General features: G+C 37.7%; 1 protein-coding gene across 5 annotated transcripts in view; it reads right to left on the bottom strand.

Annotated features, from left to right (window-relative positions):
- The window catches only part of Pcdh15 (protocadherin related 15), a 678,164-nt gene that overhangs the window by 335,401 nt on the left and 317,021 nt on the right, over positions 1-25,742 (bottom strand). For all 5 annotated transcript variants that reach the window (XM_027394186.2, XM_027394188.2, XM_027394187.2 and 2 more), the window contains 2 exons: positions 16,683-16,793; positions 11,399-11,569 (listed from right to left, as the gene is read on the bottom strand). In XM_027394186.2, coding sequence (XP_027249987.1) covers positions 11,399-11,569; positions 16,683-16,793 — 282 coding nt within the window. The remainder of the gene's footprint in view (positions 1-11,398; positions 11,570-16,682; positions 16,794-25,742) is intronic.

Genomic DNA, 25,742 nt, shown 5'->3' on the forward strand with positions numbered 1-25,742 from the left:
CATATAAAATCATTGTCAAGAAAATGGATGGAGATTAAAATCATTATGTTTGGAGAAATGCTTGGCTTGGGAGGACAAATACTGTTTCCTCTTATACACAGAATCTAGATTTATAATTGTATATGTAGCTATGTGTGCATATGTATGTACAAGAGGAATGTCTGTTTAGGACATGAAACTAGACAGGGGAATGGCAAGAGAGGAGGAAGTTATCTTAAGAGAGAGGGAACTAGAAAGGGCCACAGAAAACACACCGTAAGGGAGGGAGATGGCAGGAGATACAGAATGAGGTCCAGAGGAAGAGACTCTGGAGGAGCCTTGTGGTCAATCACAAGTGATAATAATGTTGAAGCAGGAAATGACATGATCTACTGTCTACTTTTAAACAGTTACGACTACATTTCAGGTCCACCTGAAAATAGCATTGTAAGACACTAGCAGTGAACCAACGGGTGATGATTCGATTGTAAATCTGCTTTGGACAATGCATGTTCAGCAGTCCAGTGCTGGAAGACTTACTGCTAACAGTGGTTCCATTTTAGGAAATACCTATATACCCTGCTAGACATACTCTCCTGGCAGGTGGGCGGCTGAGGGAGCAATGGACACCTCAGTTCAAGGTCAAGGACAATCAGCTGGCTAGAATGCCCTCCCATTTGCGGAAGCTCAGGTTTTGTTCCTAATGTGTTCAGCTATTAGTTGAGCACCACTTACATATAGAATGTGACCTGCTCTACCATAAGCCCATTGATTAAATGTTAATCTCATATAAGTAAACATATTCACCTTGTAGTTAGACATTGGGCCAAACATTTGGATACTATGATTTCGCTAGGTATTTAATATACAAAATTACCATTGCAGGTTCTACCCCTCTAGTTAGAGAGGGAGCTGTGATGGCAGTTACTTCAGTGGGAGGCTATGCCTTCAAAGTTATATTATGTGTGTGTTTCTCTGAGCCAAGGTATCATGTAGTCTGGGTTGGTCTACAACTTTTATTGTAGACCAGATGACTTATCCTTCTGCCTCCACCTCCCAAGTGCTGTTAATGTCCATGAGCAGAAAGCTAGGTCCAGTTCCCAAAGAACGTAGCTGTTCTCAGCTTCTCAATCATTGTATCCCAGGTCCTTTAAAAGGCACTTCTATCACTCACTTTATGCCGGCCAGAGTTGTTTGGTTTGTTTGAAAGTATGGAAAAGTGATAATTAGAAGCATAGTTGCCTAAGTCAGCTCTAGACACTTAGAAAAATGTGAATCAAAAGCAGATTATCCTAGAGATTGAAGGATGATGATTTCAAATTTTTGTTTATTACTCTTTTTTTATTTATGTGTATATGTCTGTAGGAGTGTGGGCCAAGTGTATATGGGTGCTCCAGGAGGCCAGCAAAGGGCCTCAGATCCTGTGGAGCTGGAGTTACAGGCAGTTGTGAGCCACTCATCTGACATGTGTTCTAAAAATTGAAGTCTCTGGAAAAACAGCAAGCACCCTCAATCAATGAGCCATTTCTCCAGCCCCTTCTTTATATTTTTAGTACAAGTGAAGACCCAGGTCTGAGCTTGTACAGATAACTGGTCAACATCCAGTGGTGTTTTTTTCAAGAACTTTTCATCATATTTTTTTGAGATGGGACCTCTCATTTTCCTAGGGCTTACAGGTTCAGCTGTACTGGCCGTCCTGCAAGTTTTCATGATCCATCTCCATCCTCCCATTCTGGGATATGGGATATACACACTCTCCACAATGTCTAGCTTTTAATTTGGATGCTAATTCTCTGAAGACAGGTTCTCATGCTTCTATAACAAGTGTATTTATCCACTGAACCAGCTCCTTAAACCACCAATTAGTTATATTTTATTTTTATTGAAAATGGATTTATTTTCATGTAATATATTTTGATTATTGTTTCCCTCCCCCCATCCTCCTAGATCTTAATCATCTTCCAACCAACACAGATCCATATCTCTTTTGGCTCTCTCTTATTAGAAGGCAAAGAGGAATCTCAAAAGAAGAAAAGGGAGGAGGAGGGGAAAAAGGATAAAGTAAAATCAAAACACACCTGAATAGGACAAAAATAATCAAATGAACAGAAAACAAAGAGCCAAGGAAAAGGCACAAGAGACACATATAGAGCTAGAGAGACACATATTGGCATGCACAGAACCCCCCTAAAACACACAAAATTGGAAACTTTAATATATAAGGAAAACACCTATAGGGTAAGAAAAAGAAACATATCTGTATATACTTCTCAGGCTTTTAAGTTTCTTCTGTTGAGAAATCTGTTAGGATTTGTAGCCCATTTTAAAATTGAGTTATTTGTTTCTTAATGCCCAGGTTCTTGGCTATTCATATATTATGAAAATGACCCCTCTATCAGATTATCAAATGTGTAATTTGTAAAAATATTTTCCCATTTTGCATGCTGCCTCTGTGTGTGAGAGATCATGTCCTTTGCCATGCAGAAGCTTTCCATTTCATGAGATTCCACTAATAATTGTTGGTCTTAGTGGTTGGGATAATGGTATTCTCTTTTGAATGTCCTTTATTTTGCAAGTAAGTTTAAGACTATTCCTTATGTTCTCTTCTATCCGATTCAGTGTATCTGGATTTATGTTGATGTCTTTGATGCATTGGGAGTAGAGTTTTGGGAAGGGTTACAAGTATGGATCTATTTGCATTTTTCCACATGCATCCATCTAATTTGACTAGGACCACTGGCTGAAGATGTCTTTTTTCCAGGTTGTATTTCTGGCTTATTTATCAAAATTCAGGTGTCCATTGGTGTGGGCATTTATATCTGGGTCTTCCTTTAGATCCCATTGATCAACTTGTCTATTTTTATGCCAAGACCATGCTGTTTTATTACTATTGTTCTTTAGTCCAATTTGAGATTAGGGATGGTGATATCCCCACTATCTCTTTAATTAATCAGGGTCAGGGTTTTAAAAGCTGTTCTGGATTTTCTGTATTTCCACATGAAGATGGAAATTGTTTTTTCAGGATCTGTGAAGAATTATGTTTAAATTTTGATGGGGTTTGCATCAAATCTCTATATTGCTTTTCGTCATTTTGTTTTTGTATTTGTTTTTCTTTTTTTTTTTTTCAGTTTTTGGAGACATGGTTTCTCTTTGGATTTGGAGGCTATCCTGGAACTAACCCTTGTACACCAGGCTGGGCTCGAACTTAGAGATCTGTCTCCTGAGTGGTGGGATTAAAGGCATGCATCACCAACGCCAGGCCAAGGATGGTCATTTTTATTATGTTCATCCTACTGATCCATGATCATGGAAGATCCTTCCATCTCCTGATATCTTCTTCAGTTTCTTTCTTCAGTGTGTAAAAGTTTTATTATTCAGTTTTTCACTTGCTTAGAGTCATCCCAAGATATTTTATATATTTTGAGATTATTGTGAATAACACTGTTTCCCTACATTCTCTCAGTCCATTTTTTTAATTTGTGAAGACTACTGGTTATTTTGAGTTATTTTTGTATTGTGCTAGTTTGCTGAAAGTATTTTTCAGTTGTAGATGTTTGCTAGTTGAAGTTCTAGGGTCACTTATGGCTGAAATCACAACATATTCAAATAAAGATATTTAAGGTATTTTTACTTTTCTCCTTGCTATGTTCATTCCCTTTGTCTACTTTGGTTGTCTTATTGCTAAGGGTAAGACTTCAAGTATTATACTGAATAGGCATGAAGAGAGTAGTCAAACTCACTTGTCATGTTCCTGATTTTAGTGGAAACACTTTGAGTTTCTCTGTATTTGAATTGATATTGGCTGAGTCTACCACTTTTTAATTTGCATAATGTTTAGATGTTTCTGTATAATGCAATACTTTCTAGACTCTTCCTTTACCACTGAAGTAAATTATGGATCATTTTCCATTCATATAAAAAGGCAGGATGTCCAATGATATGATCAGTGCAAATCCAAGGCAAGCCAAAGCCCTGAAGCATTGCAAGCTCAGAACTCAGGAGGACAATTTGGAAAACTTTATTAAAATTCTTTGTTCTTATATTTCTATTGAGGAATGAAAGAAAGGATCAGGCACTGAACACTCTCCTGTTGACATTTGGAATGTGGCATGTTGATATATTTTTGGCTCAGGGCATTTATTACCTTGTGGCATTTTGCCTCAGCTGTTCCTCTGCACAAAGGGATAATATACTGCATAATTAATTCAGCACGAGCCTGCCAGTGCCACACCTGGCTGTTTAAAAAATACAGAGCACAGGTACTCAATCCTTTTAAAGGGCTAAAATCATACTGAAGTAATTAGAAACACCAAATCAGAATAAATTAGGCAGCATCATCATATACAACTTGCTTTTCAAAGGTGCCGTTCAAATTAAATATAGTCATACACTTAGAAATTAATCTAGATTACCTTACTTATCAGGAGTAGTTGAGTGAACACCCTACCAGGTGACTACATGTGACACTGACAGTGAGAACAATAAGCAGTACTTTTAAACTCTTCCAGGAAGTGCTTGTGTCCATTAAATGAACATCACATATGACAGAAATTTCCCTTGTTGTGTAGGTGACAAACTGAGACATTTATAGATATCAGACTTGTTTCCTAATACTACTGAGAATTTCCACTCACACTGACTTATTAGTAAGTGTTCTAGACTATGGCAGAAAACATTATCTCTACAATTGGTTTCTAAATCAAATTGAGAAACAATCAGACAGTTTCAAAATACATGGCTAAGAAAAGTTAAACATGCCTAACACAAATTTACACAAATTTCATCTTTAATAGGATATATATTTCATAGAATAAGCATAGATCAAGAATCCATAGAAATTAATACTTGGAAATCTTTTTTCCCAAGTAAAGATGTCCTTAACCTTGACACTCAGATAGTCATTACTTTAATGTTTCTCCAGACTTCAGAAAAATCAATTCCTTCTTGGAGTTTAACTGTTCTACCAAAGTTGCAATTTCTTATTATTGTGATGGAGATGTGATGGAGCGGACAGTGGCAAACACAACAAATCCTGCATCCTTGAATGACTGCTCTACAGCTGTGTACCTGAGACAGTCCTAACCAAGTTTATAGTCTCTGTTATTGTCACTCTTGTTGATTACTTGTTGCTTCTATGACCTGAGTCTGAGGCTTCTGAACATTTGTTTGACCTTTGCGGGAAAATATACAATACATTGTAACATATAACAACACATGTGGGTGTGTTGCTTATCAGTTGTTGTGTGCATGGTTTAAGCTACTACTGTTTCTTCTCAAAGCATGTGTACAAGGCCCCCAGAAAGCTCCATGGGAAACACATTGCAAAGAATCATCCTAAAGACTGAGACGGGAATCAAATTTAACATTTGAGACCTAATTGAAATGAAAAGGAGGCTTGTTGAACAGTATGTTGAGACTCATGGGGCTTGCCATAGCAACCACACAAAATGCATGCTTTACAGGGACTGGTAAACTCCTTTTTAAAGACTAGAAAGTGGACAGGAAAATTGGTGCTTGCCATTGTCTTCGTACTTTAAAAGACTCAAAGTAATTTAAAATATACAAATAATGTGGCTGTTTTTTATAATCTATGATTATATTAAATCAATGTGGACATATATGTATATAAGTTCTTCACATGTGCTTGTTTGTAATAAGAGCTGTCTTTACTTAGTGCATTTCTGTGTATTATGTATGTGTCTTAACATCTCAGTTAATTAATTTAAAATAAAACTCACTCAACATCTACTATGTGAGGTCATTGGATTCAAGCTGGAATATAATAAAAAAAAATAAAACCCTCACTTTCTACTGAAAAAAGAAATATGTGAATGAGTGCTAAGTGACACTTGTAGTGGGGTATGCCGATAAACATAATTTAACATTGTTCAAAATGAACCTTGAATAGCAAATATCAACTTAATGTATGTAATATATGACAAGGATGGGTGGAGAAGTACTGGACCAAATCAGAATCATCTGTGTGGACGAGGTGTTTCTGAGCTAGGGGAGATGAGTTAAAGAAAAGGACAAGATACAGCATTATTTTGAACAAAATGCTGAAAAGTTTGGCAACTTACTTGACATACTCTGATGAACATCAGTATTTTTTTTCCTAAACAGCCAAATATCAGAATAGTATTTTGAAACCTAACTTTGGGTTGATGTGCGGGTGACTAGAGGCAGAAGAGATGAAAGGCTGGGACTACAGAGTTAACAAAATACTTTAAGTGGATGTGTTGGCACTGGGAAGGGAGGGGCTCAGTGAATAGGTAAAATGGCCGTGGGTTTGAGGCACATCACAGTTGGTTATGAAGGTCAGTAGGCCATCTGTGCAGAGGTACGCAATACTACCAGACAGTGATAAACCAAAGCTTGGAACCTAGGATAGAGCTGGAGACAGAGATGTACTTGCAGCTTATTTAGCAAAAACACAGAGGAAAAAAAAACCAAACCAGAACTTACTGATGTGGTATTGCTTAATTTAGTCTTACCAAAAAACAGCAAAAAATTAAAAACAGAGAAATGTAGATATCCCTACATTTAAGAATAAGAGAAAATACAATGAGTTTTCCCAAAATGAATGAAACCCATCAAAGATTTAAGATGATGAACTCAAAGCCCTTGAGGGAAAGAAAGTGAAAAAGATACAGATGTTTGTCCTCCCAGACTGTAGGGTATTTATATAGAGTGTGGTCTGGGTGGATGTTTTAAATGTTGCAAACTTTTGGAAACCCCATCATTCTGATATTGGACAGAGCAGGTCAGAAGCAGAAGACAACAAACAACCTGAAGGAATTAATGTGGACAGTTCTATGGAAACTAGAGCTCTGTGACAAAGACTTTAGTGGGGACATTTGCGAGTGGTTATTATGAGAACCTGCCAAGAGCTTTACACAGGGGGAGGACGTTTGTTCCTTGCCTGGGAGGCAGATGATTCTCTCACAATGAAAAGCATTGGCACAATAACTCAAAGATGGCGTATATACAGGAATACAGATACTATGTCAGTGAGTCAGAGAGTCTATTCTGGGATAAATTACTCAACAAAAACACAGCCAAGCAACTAAAAAAGCAAATATATACTATTGCTTGGTTTTGAAAAAATGAATAAAACTTTTTTGTATCTTGGTCCGTGTTTCATTTAGAATACAAAAAATGAAGAGACAGATAAAAACACAGAAATTAGAATATGAAGCAAACTCCAGTTTGACCCATGATGCTACAGAATGGATTCAAGCAAAGATCAATGAATTCTAAATTCCTAGTTACACATATTAGAGCCCAGTAGATATTTAGTAATTGATAATAAATAACTGGCATTGAACTACCACTGACTTTAGGATAGGTATGATAAGAAATATACATAGTAACATATTCAATACTTAACAACATTAATGTTAGTGATGGTAAAGACATTAATTTCTGTTGACAGTTTTCTCTAGTAGAAAACATGATCTACATTCATAAAACATGTTTATCCTAAATAGATGCTAACTTAAAATGTAATAGGTAGCACAGACTTTGATTTATTTATGTTTCAGTTCATGAGTTAAGCATGCTAAGTAAGAATACACTAGACCACATTCCAAAAGTTTTTTTTTAAGCTGATAAATTATGTGTGTATTATATTAGAATTAAGAATATCACTGAGGTAATTCTTGGAAAATTTTCCAATAACACAGGGGTGACTATCAAAATGACTTTTGGAACCCCAGGAATTAGTTTTAGAGTCAGACACTATGTAATTACAATCAACATGTACAGTTCAGCTGACATCAGTGGTTGTTTTTCTCACTCAGAATATCAAGATCTTATTTATTGAAATTTCCCAAACTTTTAGCAGGATATATAAAGGAAAATTAAAGATTTAAAGATGGGAGGGAGCAGGAGGGGATGAAAAGACAGACACAAAGCAATTTAAACATGAAATTTAAAAATGAAGTCAGGTTTGACCTGTGCTTTGGATGTAGAAGAACACATGGACCTCTAAAAATTTCCCTTCTCCTATGGTCTTCTCAAGCAGAATTTGGACACTCCCCCAGCAACATTTGTCTACAGGTAAACCAAGGAGATGTTTGACTGTGGCAGAAAGAACACTGTAAAGGCCCAAGTTACTTGACAGCTGTTTATGCCTACTTCTCTAATAAGGTTATCTTTCAACTCACTGTCTAGCTCTGGGCAAACACCAGCAGATTTAATCTGCCAGCAACCTGAGTTACCCATCCTAAACATGACTCAAGTTCCACAGGCAGAAAAATTCAAATCTCATAAAAATAAAATCATAGCCTTATGGAAACTTTAAATGATTATAGTTTGAAGGCACTAAGTTTAGAATTAAACACATTGCATATATTTTTTTTTTCCTGGATGGCAATGAAAATCATCTCTAATGAGTAACTATCAACTTGCATATCTATGGGTGTAAAAATTTACCTTTATTTGTTTCACAGAGAATTAGGGAATGAATTGATCTCTTAGAATGGTGAAATATGAAGCTGGAGAGATGACTCAAAGGTTAAGAGCACTTAATACTTTTGTAGAGGGCCTGCATTCGGTTCCCAGAACCCATGCCATTTGACTCACAACTACCTATAATTCCATTTCCAGGAAATCCAGGGCCTTCTTTTGAATGCTACAAGCACCAGGCACATATGTGCAGGCACTCATGTGCAGGCACTCACACATACCCAGACAATAAAAATTGAAATTAAAATATGAAGTATAATGACTGATTATCCAAGAATTTTAATGTAATATTAATTCATAAAACATGGTTTGAAGAACCACCTAAAGGATACCTTCTCATGTGTTTATTTGTTTAAATATCCCCTTTTACACCAGAAAGTGTCTGCCATGCTGAGAACCCCTGATGTTTCTGTTAAATGGTCTTTCAAGGGGGTTAATGTCTCAGAGATTTCATGACCAGACATCAGTTCTCTCCTTGTATTATAATAGTAAATTTGGAGCTAAAGAACATATTAGCTTGTTGAAAAGGCAATAACTTTCAAAGTTGAGTTGTCTCTTCCTTGGGTACTGATTTCAGTGTATGAAAATTAGCATGTGCAGTGTGATGATAATAGAGAGTCAAAGGCTCATCATACATTATGGTTTCCATAGGCGACATCAATGCCCAGCTTAACACATGCCCCAGGAGCCCCAGGACTCCTCTATGTTAGTATGTAGTGCTAGTCAGGCAATGGGTATCAACTCTATTACTGATCAGATAGACAGACAGACAGACAGACAGACAGACAGACAGACAAACAGACACACACACACACACACACACACACACACACACACACACACACAGTGTGTATAGTCTCCACAATTCACTTACTGATGCTACCATGGGAAATTATATAAACTCTCTGAAGGCTCATCTGCAAAATTTGCATAAAGATACGCTCTCTGCCAAAGAGATGTGGGTACATTTGCTCAGTTAATATTTGTTCAGTTCATGAGTTCATGGCAAACTGGACACTGAAAATTACTGTTAGTCACTGTTATCATTTATCTGACTCTTCCAAACCCTGTCAATATAAGATTTTTTGTCAGTATCCTGGCGTGCAATACTGCTCTTAATGAAACCACAGGGTGCATTGCTATTCAAACTACAGCTTCAATCTTTGCTCCAAATATCAAGCCCTATTAAATAGCCTTTGGATCAAGTTAATAAATATAATTATTGCTATACCAATAATATGTCCTGTTGGGGTCTTGTAGCTAAATAAATTAACCCAGTAACAAATACCAAGATATTTTCAACATTCCCATTAAACTTCACAAAAATATTCTGCTATTTCCCACTCATAGTATTTTTCTTACAGAATTCAAGTATTAATATCAAGACATAAAAGTTGCCCACACATTTTATTTACACAATGCTGATTAGTTTTTGCCCTTCGAAATTAGTGAAACTTTGTTATTGTTTGTGACTATCAATCAGGTCAACACACCTGATCTCAAAACAATAAAAATACAATTAGCATCATATAATAAGCATCACAGCATTAATGCTTCATGTGTTAGTTGTTCGTACAGGTCAATGTATCATTGGTCATTTGCATTTAAACTAAGCTCTCACACATTTAAGATGCACTAAGAACAAAGTCTCCATCCAGATGTAACACTGGATGAGAACACTTTGAAGTGAGTAAAATTCTCAGCAAATTATTTCAGATTTAAGAGAAAGTACTTCTGTCTTATTATCTAAATTCTCAAATAAGAACAGTAAACCCCAAACTTCTGTTCTCATTTATACTGAGAAAAACTTCAAAGATTTTCCAATAAATTATAACATTGGAAATTATGTTGGGAACCCAGAAAGCTGGACAAGTAACAGATAAAGTTCAGGGAGATGACTCCTGAGAATTCAACTTCCATGAAACAATAATGTGTATATGCATTGGCACACACACACACACACACACAAACACACACACACACACACACACATATTAGAGAGAGAAAAAATACTATTTTGACATCAGTTAATGCCTTGTTGCATGCCAGTTAGTTGTTATTTTCTTAGTTTTTATTAAATATGTATTTGTTACATAAAATGGTCGGCTTCTTTCTGACATTTTCATGCATGCATATTGTGAACTTTGATCATATTCACCCCTAGTTGTCTTTTTCTGACCCCACATATTTCCTGCTGGACTATTTCCTCTTCTCAAACAGTCCTTCTTTTACTTTGATATGTCATCATATCACTTTTTATTCATTCATCCACCCATCCAAAAATTAATCAATCATCTGACAGCTTACTTCATTCATCCATCCATCCATCCATCCATCCATCCATCCATCCATCCACCCACCCACCCATCCATCCACCCATCCATGCAAGCTGTGCCCATTAGAGGCAATGCAGTCCTTGTCCTTTAGAGTTTTTAATGTCATTTTCAGAAACATGCCTGCCTTAAATCCTTGACTCTTGGGTATGTGTACCTGGCACTCACTAAACTGGCATGTTTTAAAACTCAGAATTGAGTGTAGAAAATATCATTCATGTTTTTCTTTCCTGATTCTTTAAAATATATCTTCAAAGGGGTAGACATCTATATTCAGAATCTGCTAGCTCCTACTTTCAGATATCCCAGCACCATCTTCAACATTGCGGAATGTATTATCAACTAAACACTGTTCTAATTTACTGGTGAAAATGCTTTTTAAAATCAGTGTCAGAGAGTTTGTGGCTCCTTGAGTTCTTTCCACTTTGTAAAGGACAAAATTATACATTGTGACACTATCTATATAGTGTATGAAAACAGTGTTATACAAAGCTATCACTTCAGTTCTTTGCTAGTAAATTTTGCTATTATCAACCAAACTGTCTGCAAAGCATTTTGACAGGGTTCTGATGGGCTAAAAGTTACAAATAGGGGAGAAAATATAAGAGTGTACTTACCGGAGTCCTCAGTTCAGGAATGACAGCTTGATAGGTGAGTGGACGGCAGTCACGGGTGTTTGGCACAAGTACACAGGGCAGAAACATTGGTCCCAGGTCATCTCCATCTAGAATGTCCACTGTGAGGGTGGTAGTGGTTGTTCGCCTCTCATTCAAATTTTGTGCACGGTCCTGATGATTATAAAACATACAAACAAGCAATTAAACAACTAGATGATGGAAATACCAGGCACTGCTGTTTTGTCTTTAAATGGATGATTAGTAACCTATTGAAATCAAGTGTGATGTGGGGGAAGTGGGAGGTGAACTTTCCAATGGTTGTATGAAAACCTCATTTCTTAAAAGTACATTGGCACCGCTAGGATGTCAGGTTAGAACTTTTCAATGCATTAGAAAGAAAATGACAAGATTTTGTCATGGGTTTCCTGTCTACTTGGGAATTAGCTTCATCGAATCACACTTGAGACAGTGTGTAGAAAGAAGTGTAAGGTAGAATGAAGAGCACCATGGAAGCCAATCTGACAATGAATGTAATAACTTGCCAACACAGATGGACAAGAAGAAACAAAGCAGAACGTACCTATTAGGGGCAAGAGTTGTAAACTATAGTGATTTTAAATACATTTTTAAACATATGAAGTAGATTTAAATCTAATTTATCTTTTTAAATTGGTGTAAACTAAATTTTCCTGAGTATTCCATTTAAGTTGAAAATCTTGCAGACAATTGACTGACTAGTTTTATGATTGTAGAGAGAGGGCATGGTATACTAAAGATCAAGAGTCTAAATTATTTTTAGACTAAATTATTTCTTAATTCTTCTTCTTCTTCCTCTTCCTCCTCCTCCTCATCATCATCCTTCTTTCTCTTCTTCTTCTTTTTTTTTTTTTTTTGAGACACAGTTTCTTTGAATAACAGTCCTGGCTCTCCTGAATTGGCTCTGTGGACCAGCCTGGCCTCGAACTCAAAGAGATCGGCTTGCCTTTACATTCTGGGACACTGGGATTAAAGGCATATGCCACCACATCTGGCTTCCTAGTCTTCTTAAAAGTAACTTATCAATGTCTGATTCTGACATAAAATATTTGTTACTATGATGTAAAACTTTTGGAATAGAGTAACAGTAGATTACTTGCTTCCACCAATCCCAAAGGTAAAATGGTGTCAGGCACAATCTGAGACCTATACAGAGATCCTCCACTTGGGAGCCCCCAAATCTCCTCCCGATATCCTTGGTAAATGCCTTGATTTATGTCATTCTGTTGTGACTATAAAAGTCCATGTGACCTTCCCTACAGTAGATTATGTCATCAGAGAAGCCTGAATGCTTGCGCCCAGGTCACAACCTGTCTTTTGTATTTAGCTCAGAATAAATTATCTTCTATTCCTTTGTTACAAAAGCGCTGCTTTGTACATCATTGGGAATAAAACAGAGTACCCATATATCCCAAATAGCATCTCTGTTTTACTATCCTGTTATAGTAATACAAAAACTTTGCTATAAAGAGACATCTTGAGTGGTTTCAGATTTGCACACTGAGCCTGGATTCATGGGCATGTCTCTCTGCCTTTAGGCCTCTGACCTACATCCAGATGGCCTAACACAAAGGTCCATCCTTCCTCTTCTTATGACATTCCAGGAACCTTGCAATTTCAATTCTATCTCTGCTTCTATTGGATAAAAGCCTTTTCTACAGCTCTCCAACCTAACCTTGCTCCTTTTCAATCACCCAGGAGCCATTCCCTTGTAAAATCATGGTTAGGGAATTTGAGTTTTCTACTCCTTATCCTTGAGAGGATAGGAATAGAACTTTCTAGAAGACTTGCTCCAAATTCTAAAATCTTTTATTGCTATAACTCTAAAAATAAGTTAGCTTCCCCCATCATTAAGTATATGTTTTACACTTCCTTCCTCAACCCCACACACATACCAACCACCCTATAGCCCTTGTGATGTGGGCATTTTTTCTTTTTTTGCTATAACAATATCCTTTAGTAGGCCATCCTGAACCTATTTATATTTGGTTTGAAAATTTATTGCTACTAACTAATATCCAAGTTTATTTATTTTCCCCAGTGGCTACTTAATGTCCTTTTTTCTGTTAATATATCCACCAGGACACTGTTCATTTAGCCATAATGTCTCTTAACACATTCTCAGGTTTTATGTTGATCTTGGCAGTGTTCAATACTTAGGTCATATATTTTGCACAATGCCTTTAAATGTAGTCTATGGGATTTGGGAAGGAAAACGGCAGAGGTAAAGTCACCCTTTCATCACAGTATATCAAGGTTGTATTCATTAATAAGACTATAACTTTCACTGTGTAAAAGGTTGTATTTGTCAGGCATCTTTCTCACATAAGGAATGGGAAATGACTTCATTCAAAATCTATAGTTCATCTAAAGAATGTTGGTCAGGGCACATAAGGAGGAAACGTTGGAGGAATCAGTTCCTCCTAATAATGGTGATGGTGGCGGCATGATCCTTTTGTGAAGTATCCTGGAGATTCCCTTCTGGTGCTCCATTCCTACATCAATATCTGGCCAGCCAGCAGCATGGCACAAGTAACAGTAACACTGTAAACTGTGAGTGATATAAAGAAAAGGAATTTCTGCATGCATTTTATTTAATTTCAGTGAGTTTGTTTCATTCACTGAAAAGGGAAGATGCCACACAGGAGCTAAAAAAAGAAAAGCTCATTCACTGTATGTTCTAATTTATACTCTTTACTTCTCTTTTCTTTCTTCAAAATAAGATGTTTTCAAATTTTGTTTTAAAAAGGAGTATTTAATTAACAGAAAACCGCAATTAATATTAATAGAAATGACACTTTGAATCATTTTCTGAGTTTAACTACTGCTCTACAACCTGAATTGTGCCATCCAAATTTTCAGGGGACAGTTCTCACCACAGTGACACTACAGATGAGTGATCAAGGGTAATTGCTATCAGAGGACAGGATCTGACACCGTAGAAAACTTACGGAATTAGAGATCCCCAGTCCACATGAAGACAAGGGAAGGCAATAAATGTGAACACAGAACAAGAAAATAGCCCTCTGTAAAGAGACCTCCCCTCCCCTAAAACAAGTCCTGGCCAGTTTTGATCTGGAGGTTTTAGACTCCAAAGTACTGGTAAAATAAAGTTCTGATTTACAAGGTACCCATTCTTCATAAGGTGTTTGTAACTGATTAATTTACATGTCCTCAACTTGTATTGTTATTTCATGTATCATGTACATTTCCTAACAGCATGCATTTGTTAACATCACTCAAAAAAGTGTGATGTCATTGACAGTGATGGAGTTTATCTGACATAGGTTGGGTTATAGATCAGGGGACCAGGATGTAGGAAAACCATCCACTACCAAAGCCAGGGTAGGCCTATAGTCTCCGGGTTCTTGTCTCATGAATTCAGAAAATAAAATTTAGAGACAAAGGAAGAGTGGGCTTCAAAAGAAAACTTTATCATAGAATTATAGGTAAGACTTTCAGAAAAAGGCGACAGAGGTCCTGGGTAGTAGAAGTGGGTCCCCAGAAATGCGAAACCACTGAATTGTTTGAAGAATTTCATGGGACTCAAGGCAGTAACTGTGGTGAGGTATGAAGCAGGGAAACAGGTGAGCTGGTTCATTTAGTCTGGCCATCCAAGAGGTATTCCAGTGTCTCTCAGTTTCCATCATGATTCACATGTAGTTTTTGGTCAGAGGTATTGGTTTAGGGGAAGCATTTCTAGCTTTTCACTACCACAGAACTGCTAACAGGACCAAGGACCTTTCTGACTGCTAACAAAGGACCAGAGTCAAAACTGTCTGATTGTGCATTCCTACACTAAAACTGACCTAAATTACCTTTAAGCACAATCACTTTATTTATCTTTTTCAAATGAAAATCTTTAATCATTTTTTAAATGAATCATTCAATGACCTTTACGTTTAACTACATATAGGTATTATAATTTATCATTAGCTAGTATGTGGGAAATAAAATATGTGCATGTATCTTCAATGCATTATTATACATCAAAGACAAAAATCTTATTATAAACTAACAGAGACCAGAATGAAGGTGGAAAATTAAACATCCGTAGACAAGAGGGTGAGGAATGGCTGTGCTTTCGAGAAGGAGTGTACTCATATCTCCATGGCCCAATCTGTGGGCCATGTCTACACATCCTCTGGAAACCTGATGCAATTTGGAAAGCTGAACTTCCCTAGCCTTTATGATCTCATTACCCTCCTAGTTCCACACAGCTGCCACGATTCCATGCCTTGCCACCCTAATGAAATCTCATGGGGAAACAAATGAACAACAACAAAAGCTCATCATAACTATTGACCAGAGTGGGATTAGTGTGACTGGACTTTTGTCAGAGCTTGTGGAAGACCACAAAGACTGACTCCCAAGTCCTTAGCATCTCACCTAGGGTTTCAATACTCTCATTCCGGACAAACTTTCAAGATCATATGGTAGCATGATGCCTCTCAAATCCCATGCATCTCAGTTTCTGTGTGAAGTTATCTCCAAACATCATGATGAAAGCCTAACTATGTTTTTCCCAAACAAGGTATATGCCTGGTAGAGTCTCAAGCAAAATTATCTTTGACATGTAGCTCAGTTATAGCTCACTGTCACACCCACTCCATTTATTAACCATAGTTTCAAACATCTACCTGTAATTGTCAGGAATGGAACATGATGGATATTAGATAATATGTCATACTTTACTTGTTCATTCCCATGAAATGAAGATACTTTCTGTCCATGCTCTGATGTGTGGTTATTGTTGTTATTGGTAACCAAAGAGCAAAAGTTTGTAGCTGCCTGACACAGATGCTGAGATCCAAACCCTCTTAATCACTGATCCAGCCTCCCAGTCCTACCCACAGATTTTAATTACAAACTTCTGAGGTAGAATTCAGAATAGTACCTTTTCATCATGCTTCAAGGTTGACACCACTGTAGCTATTTTGTATATACACAGAAGAAATACCTCAGTTTTGTATATATTTTGTATATATACAGAAGAAATACCTCAGTTATGAGCAGAGACCAAGTTTTATAGCGTGGTCAGCACATTAGAGAATGACTTAGATATAGAACAGAATGAATGGAAACCATATCCAACCCCACTCCTCCATCTATATATAGAATATATGCAGCAAGATCGGGGGTGCTCTGTCGAGGACCTAGTTGCACTCAAACCTCACAAGGCCACCACGCCTGTTCAGAGGCACACTTTGCTTTACCAGGTCCAGAAAAAAAGAAGCCAGGCACTCACATTAGCTTGGATGATGACGTAGTAGCGAGTCTTATCCTCATAGTTGAGTCGTTTCCTCAGCACCACATTTCCAGTCAACATGAGTGGGATTTCAAAGGTGTCGTTGGATGTCTGCAGATGTGAAATAACACTAACTTCAGACCCGTGGTAGCTTGGTATTGTGGTCTAGTCCTCTAAACACTGGAGTTAGTGGGTTTACAGTTGGAGAATAAAGCATGAGTGCTGACTTCAGACCTGACATTCTTATCCATCAAAGTGACTGACAGCCGTCACTGAGCTTCCTCAGAGTCCTTTCAATAATATGATGACTTTTCATGCATTATTAGATACATTCAATCCGTGGACCTAGACTGATTCTTAACCAAGTCATGCATATGAAAAAACTTACCTTATTACCTTTGCCATTTGGTTTTGCACAAAAGAGTTCAAAGCATTCCCAACTTATAATTTCTACTGAATTCCACTTTTCAACACTAGTATTTACTTTGCATTCTAAGTATATTTCACTTTAAAAATGGAGTGAATTATTATAAACTATTAAGGAACCAATGAGATGCCTCAGCAGCTAAATGCTTGTAGCCACACCTGGAGGTCAGAGATGGGTCATCTGAACTCATGTGATTCACATGACGGAAAAAGAGAAACTGATTTCCTCAAGTCACACATTCTCTCTCTCTCTCTCTCTCTCTCTCTCTCTCTCTCTCACACACACACACACACACACACACACACACATACACACACACACAACACACACACACACACACACACACACACACACACACACACACACACACACACACACACTCACTCACTCAAAGGATAAGGTTTCCTGCTGTCAAGTCAAGCCTCAGAAACTGACTTTGAAGACTGGAAATCACATGCAGAAAAGAGAGAGCAGAATTCTTTAAGTTGTCTTCTGACTCTCTCTCTCTCTCTCTCTCTCTCTCTCTCTCTCTCTCTCTCACACACACACACACACACACACACACACATACACATACACACACACACAGAGACATGCACATGCACACACCAGATAAGCAAAAAGCATAATTATAAAACAACTGAAATAAAATTATCTGAGATGAGGGTTAACGTGTTAAACTTTGCAACATCTGCCTATGCACTAATCTCCTCCCAGTAGAAACACTCCAAGAATGTTTGGATCCCTGCTCTGTTCATCAACCCTCACAGTTAAGTGCACTCAAGTACTAGGAGAGGAGAACTTCACAGGTCAGGGTCTTTTCCCTGAGAAGGCTTCCATGGCTCTTGTTTGCTTGCCATTGTGGAGAAGGATCTATGATGACCTCAGGAACCGTATCAGTCAGTTCCCTCTATTTCTACCTCTGTGACTGATTCTCAGGGTCTTGTTTTGTGACTGTGTATTAAGCAGTTCCTTCCATGCAGATTAATTCACCAGTTTCTGCAGGGAGAGACAGCCTATCAGGGCCCAGGAAATCACAAGTGTTTTCCAAAACTAACCAGTCTGCCCACAGTCTACCTAAGCAGCAAATACCTAGTAGGAAAGGAGACTCATAATGGTGTAGCTCCTGCAGGTCAGGAAACCAGTTCTGGTTTTGTGGCTTTCCTGAGTCCTCATCTATGCTGGTTTGGTTTTCAGAGAGGCAGCTGTTCCAGTCAGCCACATTCCTATAATTACTCCTTACCTACTCACTCAATAAATTTACCAAGATGAGCTTGAGTGAAGTCATTTGCTTGGCCTGTGACTGGCTTGCTAGTGCTGAATATAAATAAATTCCTCAGGAATTCTTACATATGAGAAGGGAAGGGTTATTTGGCTTGGATCAAGGATAGAATGTTCCAAAAGAAAGGAGAGGGGAAAGAGGATTAGGATTATTAGGAGAAGAACAGGAAGAGGAAGAAGGCAAGAGGAAGTCCCTCCCTCAACTGAGCATTGATGTATTCATAATTCATGCAGTAGTGACCTACTCTAAGTATCTATAAAGTTATGATGAGGAAAGCCTTACTAATGTTGTAATTTGTGCTAGAAAACATACATTTCAGTGACTCAAGAGCTATAGGAACAGATTTTTAGTAAACATGAGTTTAGTCATACATACATGTATATGCATATACACATACTTGAATAACAAATATACATACATGCATAAACAAATACACACACATACACACATACACAATGCATACACATTCACACCCATACTCACACATACATGATACACTCACATTCACATATGTATACATGCCCACACATGCATGCACATGTGCTGCGTGTATGCGCGCATGCACAGACACACACACACACACACACACACACACACACACACACACACACACAGAGTCAGATGCTTGACCTAAAGCCTCCTCATCCATGGACTCAGAATTCAAAGCTTAGCTTTTCCTCATCTTTGTCCTTCTAGGGAGGTGATGTTTCTAAGTAGGATGAATCTTAACTAATTCAATCTAACCATGGGTAATGCCATTCTTTTAAAATGATGATTAATTGCTGTTTTTACATGCCATTCAATCCTAGGCAGTGCAGAAGACATTCTCTTAGGTAGAAGGAGAGTGATGAAGAAACAAATCCCCCTCCTGTTTTTGGATGCTCTCAGGAGATGTGACCTAAACCTTCACAGGCAATTCATGAGAATTACTGAAATTTTTGAGAAGTTGCTAACATGCCAACAAAGTCAGAGGATAAAATGCAGAGGCCAGGTTTTATCTGTGAGGTTTTAGACATATCCGGATGTTGGTCCCACTTTTGGGAGATGACGAATCATGTTTTGGGTCAGCCATCTTTATTTCTGGTTTCTAACTCCCACAACTGGAAGCCTTATGCCCTGTGATGATTTCTGTCTTTGTCTGCATACTGTGGTCTGTGCATCTTTCCATGTGGACTGTGGCTCCCCATTCTTGCCATCTGCTCCTGTATTTTTTGTTTGTTTGTTTGTCTTTAACTGTCTAAGCAATATATCTCTTGTTTCTCTGCATAGTTACATTTCTGATACTCTACTCTGAAACTTTCTTTGTCTTCTCTTTTCAAATTAAGACTTTGATATGATGACATACTATTCTTTTTCACAAACAAAGCATCTGTATTTTTGTTTTACCTCACAGATTCTTGATGTCTCAAGACTGAGATAGCAACCCTTCTATCAACATAACCTAATAATATCTATAATCTCTCCCCATTGTTGTTACTGACAGTTTTCATTAAAATATTGTAGACTTATTACAGACAATGATATTAGTAGCCATGTTTTTGCACTTAAATTGCTTTTCAGTTGGATTTAATTCCTATAGCTGTATCTATCTATCACATATATGAGATTTTTGCTTTTTATTTGTTTTATAAATACTTGGATTTCATAAAAAAGGGGGCACTATATGCTTTCTAATAAAGTTCTTCTGAATGGCTGGGATACTTCTATACTGATGTCATTAGTTATTTAATTAAACAAGTAGTTTTTGAGTATCAATTTTTTCTGAATCTCAAAACACTAATAAAAGTTTTAAAAACAAAATGTAGGCTGTATATTCAAGACACTCTTTCCTCTTCTTTCCATTTAGCCGTATATTTGACTAAATCAACTCTAAATAAATGCTTTAAGTAGCAATGTTTTCTTTTGTAAGCAAACACCATTTTAATGTGTTACAAGTGGGCTGTGAGGGAATTGGGCACACACACCTAGTTTCTAGCGACTGAGGAAGACAGAAGAGATAGACATCACACTTCAGTATCTGGTATCTACCAACCTGAATGTCACGGAACATCAGATGACCCAATAAATGCTGATAGATGTGGCTAATAATTTACTTGGAGAACAGTGAACATGGAGGTGATAGGAGTGACCTCCATGGCACTTAGTCTGTCACTGATTTTTTGTTCATAGGTTTGGCCCACAAAGAATTGTGAAGATGGAACACCTGATCCAAAGCAGTATTTTATTTTTGAGGCAAAGCAACTGCCTCTCTGGCAGATTTGGAGACTTCTCTGGAAGCACAAAGAGTGTTGCTTTCCTGAATGTTGGAAACTTCAATGTTTACCTCCCACCCAGTATTAAAAAAGAAAATCTTGTTGAAAAAAATTCTATTAGTGCCCACCAGTTCAAATCCTCTTCCCAGCATTCACAGAGGTACACAATAAGTACCTGGGAATTCAGTAACTATGAAGTTATCAAACATGAGGTCATCCTCCATTTAAGATAGGTCAAACAATTATGTTACCACTCTAGAAAGACACCAAAGATGTCAGGAAGAGCAGGTAGAATTCACAGCCCATGTATACACACCTCTGTAAGAAGGGAGAGAGAGGCCTACTGCCATTCCAGAAACTCTTGTTCCCAGGGCTGACCTAACCCCATGAACATAGATGCCATGGCAGCTGAGCTGATGTCTCCATGGAGACAGATGCTCTGGAAACAGGAAGTACTTGGCCTTCCTCTGCCCCCTGCTTAGAACTCTGGCCACTCATCTTGTCTAAAGACAAATAATAGATTACGTGCAGCTCTCATGCCTGTGTAATATTTAGAAATATCATTTGTTATCTCCCCATTATATTTACATTAGAAATACAGAAGGGATGCTGCCACAAAGGCAGGGACACACACATGCACACAGGTCTCCTTGACATGTAAGAGCAGCTGAGCACAGGTATGCCTAGGAGGACCAGTAACTGAAAATGTGAAAGATGGGCAATGCTCTGACTCTCAGAAAATTTTTCTCAGAAGCCTCACAAATGTTTTAAAAGCTCTCCCCACCCTCAGTCTCATCCATCTTCCTCTTTCCCTCTCCTTCCCCATGCATCCCGATGAACACTATCAGCTGGTTCCCCATCAGTCTCCATTCCTTCTTTCCCACATCTCTTCGCAAGTGAGGCTACTGTGCCTTCAGCTACTATCTGTAGGTTGTGCCACTGCTGAGAATTTTCCCTGATCAAATTCCCTGAGGAGTAAAGAAGAAGGATTAACAAGATTTGACAGTGTCTGTCTACTCAAAAAAGACTGACTGGAATTTAAGCAGACAATAAAATTTGCCCCTTTATAGGAAGAATGGATACTAATCAATTATATTGTTTCATACAAAAAGATAACCCTAAAGGAACAAGAATAGCAGTTGTATTTTGATGGGTAACCAAAAGCTCTCTGATGGATTTAAGACCCATACAACAGGAGGAAAATCAGGCCTGGTACTAGACACCTAACCAACTACCCAGGGCTAATGAGGTCATGGATCTCAGAGGAAAACCTGCTACCACCACTTTATTAGACCAGCATAATTGCTAAATGTACTCTAAATACTCACCATTACACTCACAGATAACTGATGAAGGGAAGGGAATGGAGAAATGAATGACATCTATTTTAATTAAAATTTAAAAAACTTATAAGAAAAAGAAGGTATACATGAAAACAGAAAACAGAAGAGTTTAATTTTTTAAATGACAAAATAGAAATAAAAAAATAATTAATCAAAGAGTGGAAATTGCCGAAGGAATTTTGGTTTTCTTAGAAGTAAGTTATTCTGAGTCAATTCTCCATATTGGAATTATTCTTTCTAACTAGTACTGTGATTGCAGTTTGGGAGGAGCCTAAGCAGAGGCTCAGTTGGGCCGAGGAGAGGTACTGAAAGAGAGACACAAGGGGGAAAATCCAAGTGTATTGTCTGAGGCCACCATGTTTGTGACCATATGTTACTACATTAGAAATACATGATGTGCAGCAGATTGACTTGGCCCCTGAGGACCAAGCACCTCTGAGTCTTCTGAGATCGCTGGGCTACTCCTACCCCCACTCAGGGCAGATGTGAGCTGCTTCAGCCCCTGCCTTGGGTCCAACTTCTGCTCTGGGAACTCCTGTCCTGGGGTCTGCAGGCAGATTGACTCAGCCCCTGAAGACCAAGCAACCCAGAGTCTGCTGACATCTCTGTGCCAGTCATGTTCCCACCCACCTGGAGAGTGAGTGTCTCAGATCTGTCTGCACCCACACTGAAACCCTTCAGAGTATCAGACCCTCTGGCTCCCAACAGAAGAGAACCTTGGATCCATACACACCAGGAAAGGAAGAGAAACCACCTGCACCCACTGGAAGAAGAGATGGGAAGATGACAATATAAGAACACATTCAACAACAGGAGAACCAATATGAAACCACCACAGTCTAGGGAGTCTACACCAGCAAGACCTGAACATCCCAACACAGATGAAGCAAAAGAGAGAGCAACCTTAAAAACAACTTCATGCAGATAATGGAGACCCAAAGAGAGGAAATGAGAAAATCCTTCAGGGAAATGGAAGAAAAGACAACCCAAAAGTTGCAAGAAATTAAGGAAAGCCAATGAAATACAATTAAGCAGCTGAAGGAAACAGTTCAAGACCTGAAATCTGAAATAGAGACAATAAAGAAAACACAAACTGAGGGAGATGCTGGAAGTGGAAAAGCTGAGTAAACAATCAGGAACCACAGATGCAAGCATAACCAACAGAATACAAGAGATAGAAGACAGAATCTCAGACACTGAAGACAAACTAGATGAAATAAACTCCTCAAGCAAAGAAAATCTTAAGTCCAAAAAATACTTAACACAAAATGTCCAGGAAATATGGGACACCGTGAAAAGACCAAACCTAAGGATAATAGGTATAGAAGGTGATGAAACTCAACTCAAAGGTGCAGAAAAAGTATTCAACAAAATCACAGAAGAAAACTTTCCCAATCTAAAGAAAGACATGCCAATGAAAGTACAAAAAGCCTACAGAACACCAAACAGATTGGACCACAAAAGTCCCCTTGTTATATAATAATTAAAACACCAAACATACAGAATAAAGAAAGAATATTAAGAGCAGCAAAGGAAAATGGTCAAGTAACATATAAAGGCAAACCTATCAGAATTACACCAGACTTCTCCATGGAAACTCTGAAAGCTAGAAGGACCTGGATAGATATTCTACCAACTCTAAGAGAACACGGATGCCAGCACAGACTACTATACCCAACAAAGCTTTCAATCACTATAAATGGAGAAAACAAGATATTCCATGACAAAACCAGATTTAAACAATATGTAACCACTAATCCAGCCTTACAGAAAGTACTGGAAGGAAAACTTGAACCTAAGGAAATTAACTACACTCACAAAAACATAGGCAATAAATAATACCACTTTACCAAAACCCAAAAGAAAAAGCAGGGTAAATCCACATACAATACCACTACCAACAACAAATCAAAAACGAACAAGATTAAGCACTCAATGGACCTTAATTTCCCTCAGTATTAATGGTTTTAACTTGCCTATAAAAAGACACAGGCTAATACAGTAGATACAAAGACAGAATCCATCCTTCTATATACAAGAAATATACCTCAAATTCAAAGACAGACATTACCTCAGAGTAAAGATTGGGATAAGATATTCTAATCAAATGGACCCAAGAAATTCTAGTATCTATTCTAGTATCTAACAAATTAGACTTCAAACTAAAATCAAAAGAGATGAAGAAGGTCATTTCATGCTCATCACAGGAAAAATCCATCAGGAAGAAGTCTCAATTATAAACATCTATGCCCCAAATAAAGGCACCAATGTTCGTAAAAGAAACATTATGAAAACTCAAATCACATATAAGACCTCACACAGTCATAGTGGAAGACCTCAATACCCCATTCTCACCACTGGACAGGACCACCAGACAGGAACTTAACAAGGAGACAAAGGAATTAACAGAAGTTCTGACCCAACTGGGATTAACAGACATCTATAGAACATTCCATCAAAACACAAAAGAATATACCTTCTTTTCAGCATCAGATGGAACTGTCTCAAAAATTGACCACATACTCAGCAACAGAGCAAACCTCAACAGATACAAAAATATTGTAATAACCCCCTGTGTCTTATGAGACCAACATGCTTTAAAGTTAGAATTAAAAAATGACACAACTTGCAGAAAATCTACAAACTCATGGAAATTGAACAATGCACAATTGTACTACTCCTGGGTCAACAAAAAAATAAAGAAAGAAATAAAAGACTTCCTAGAATTCAATGAAAATATAGACACAACATACACAAACTTAAGGGACACTTTGAAAGCAGTACTAAGAGTAAAGTTCATAGCTCTAAGTGCTCACATGAAGAAACTAGAGAACAATCACACCAGAGAATTGACATCACAGCTAAAAACTCTCTAACAAATGGAAGTAAATTCACCCAGGAGGAGTAGACATCAGGAAATAGTCAAACTGAGGGCAGAAATCAATAAAGTTGAAACAAAGAAAACAATTCAAAGAATCAATATAACAAAGAGTTGGTTCTTTAAGAAAATCAACAAGATAGACAAACCTTTATCCAAATTAACCAAAAGTCAGAAAGAGAACTTGCAAATTAATAAAATCAGAAATGAAAAGAGGGACATAACAAGGGACACTGAGGAAATCTAGAGAAGCTTCAGGTCATACTTTGAAAACCTGTACTCCACAACATTGGAAAATTTAAAGTAAGTGAACAAATTTCTGGACAGAGATAACTTACCAAAATTGAACCAGGAACAGATAAGCAGCTTAAACAGACCTTTATCCTCTAAGGAAATAGAAGCAATCATCAAAAGTCTACCAACCGAAAAAAGCCCAGGACCAGATGGCTTCAGTGCAGAATTTTACCAGAAACTCAAAGAAGAGCTAAAAGCAATAGTCCTCAAATTGTTTCACACAATAGAAGCAGAAGGTTCATTGTCAAACTCTTTTTACGAGGCTACAATTACCTTGGTACCCAAGCCATGCTAAGCCACAACTAAGAAAGAGAACTACAGACCAATATACCTCATGAACATTGATGCAAAACTACTCAATAAAATACTGGCAAACCAAATCCAAGAACATATCAGAAAAATTATCCACTATGATCAAGTAGGCTTCATCCCCAGGTATGCAGGGTTGGTTCAACATTTGAAAATCTATCAATGTAATCCACCATATAAACCAACTGAAGAAGAAAAACCACATGACCATCTCATTAGCTGCTGAAAAAGCCTTTGACAAAATCTAACACCCCTTCATGATAAAGGTCTTGGAG

This window comes from Cricetulus griseus (genome assembly GCF_003668045.3).
Source record: "Cricetulus griseus strain 17A/GY chromosome 1 unlocalized genomic scaffold, alternate assembly CriGri-PICRH-1.0 chr1_0, whole genome shotgun sequence".
Taxonomy (NCBI): domain Eukaryota; kingdom Metazoa; phylum Chordata; class Mammalia; order Rodentia; family Cricetidae; genus Cricetulus; species Cricetulus griseus.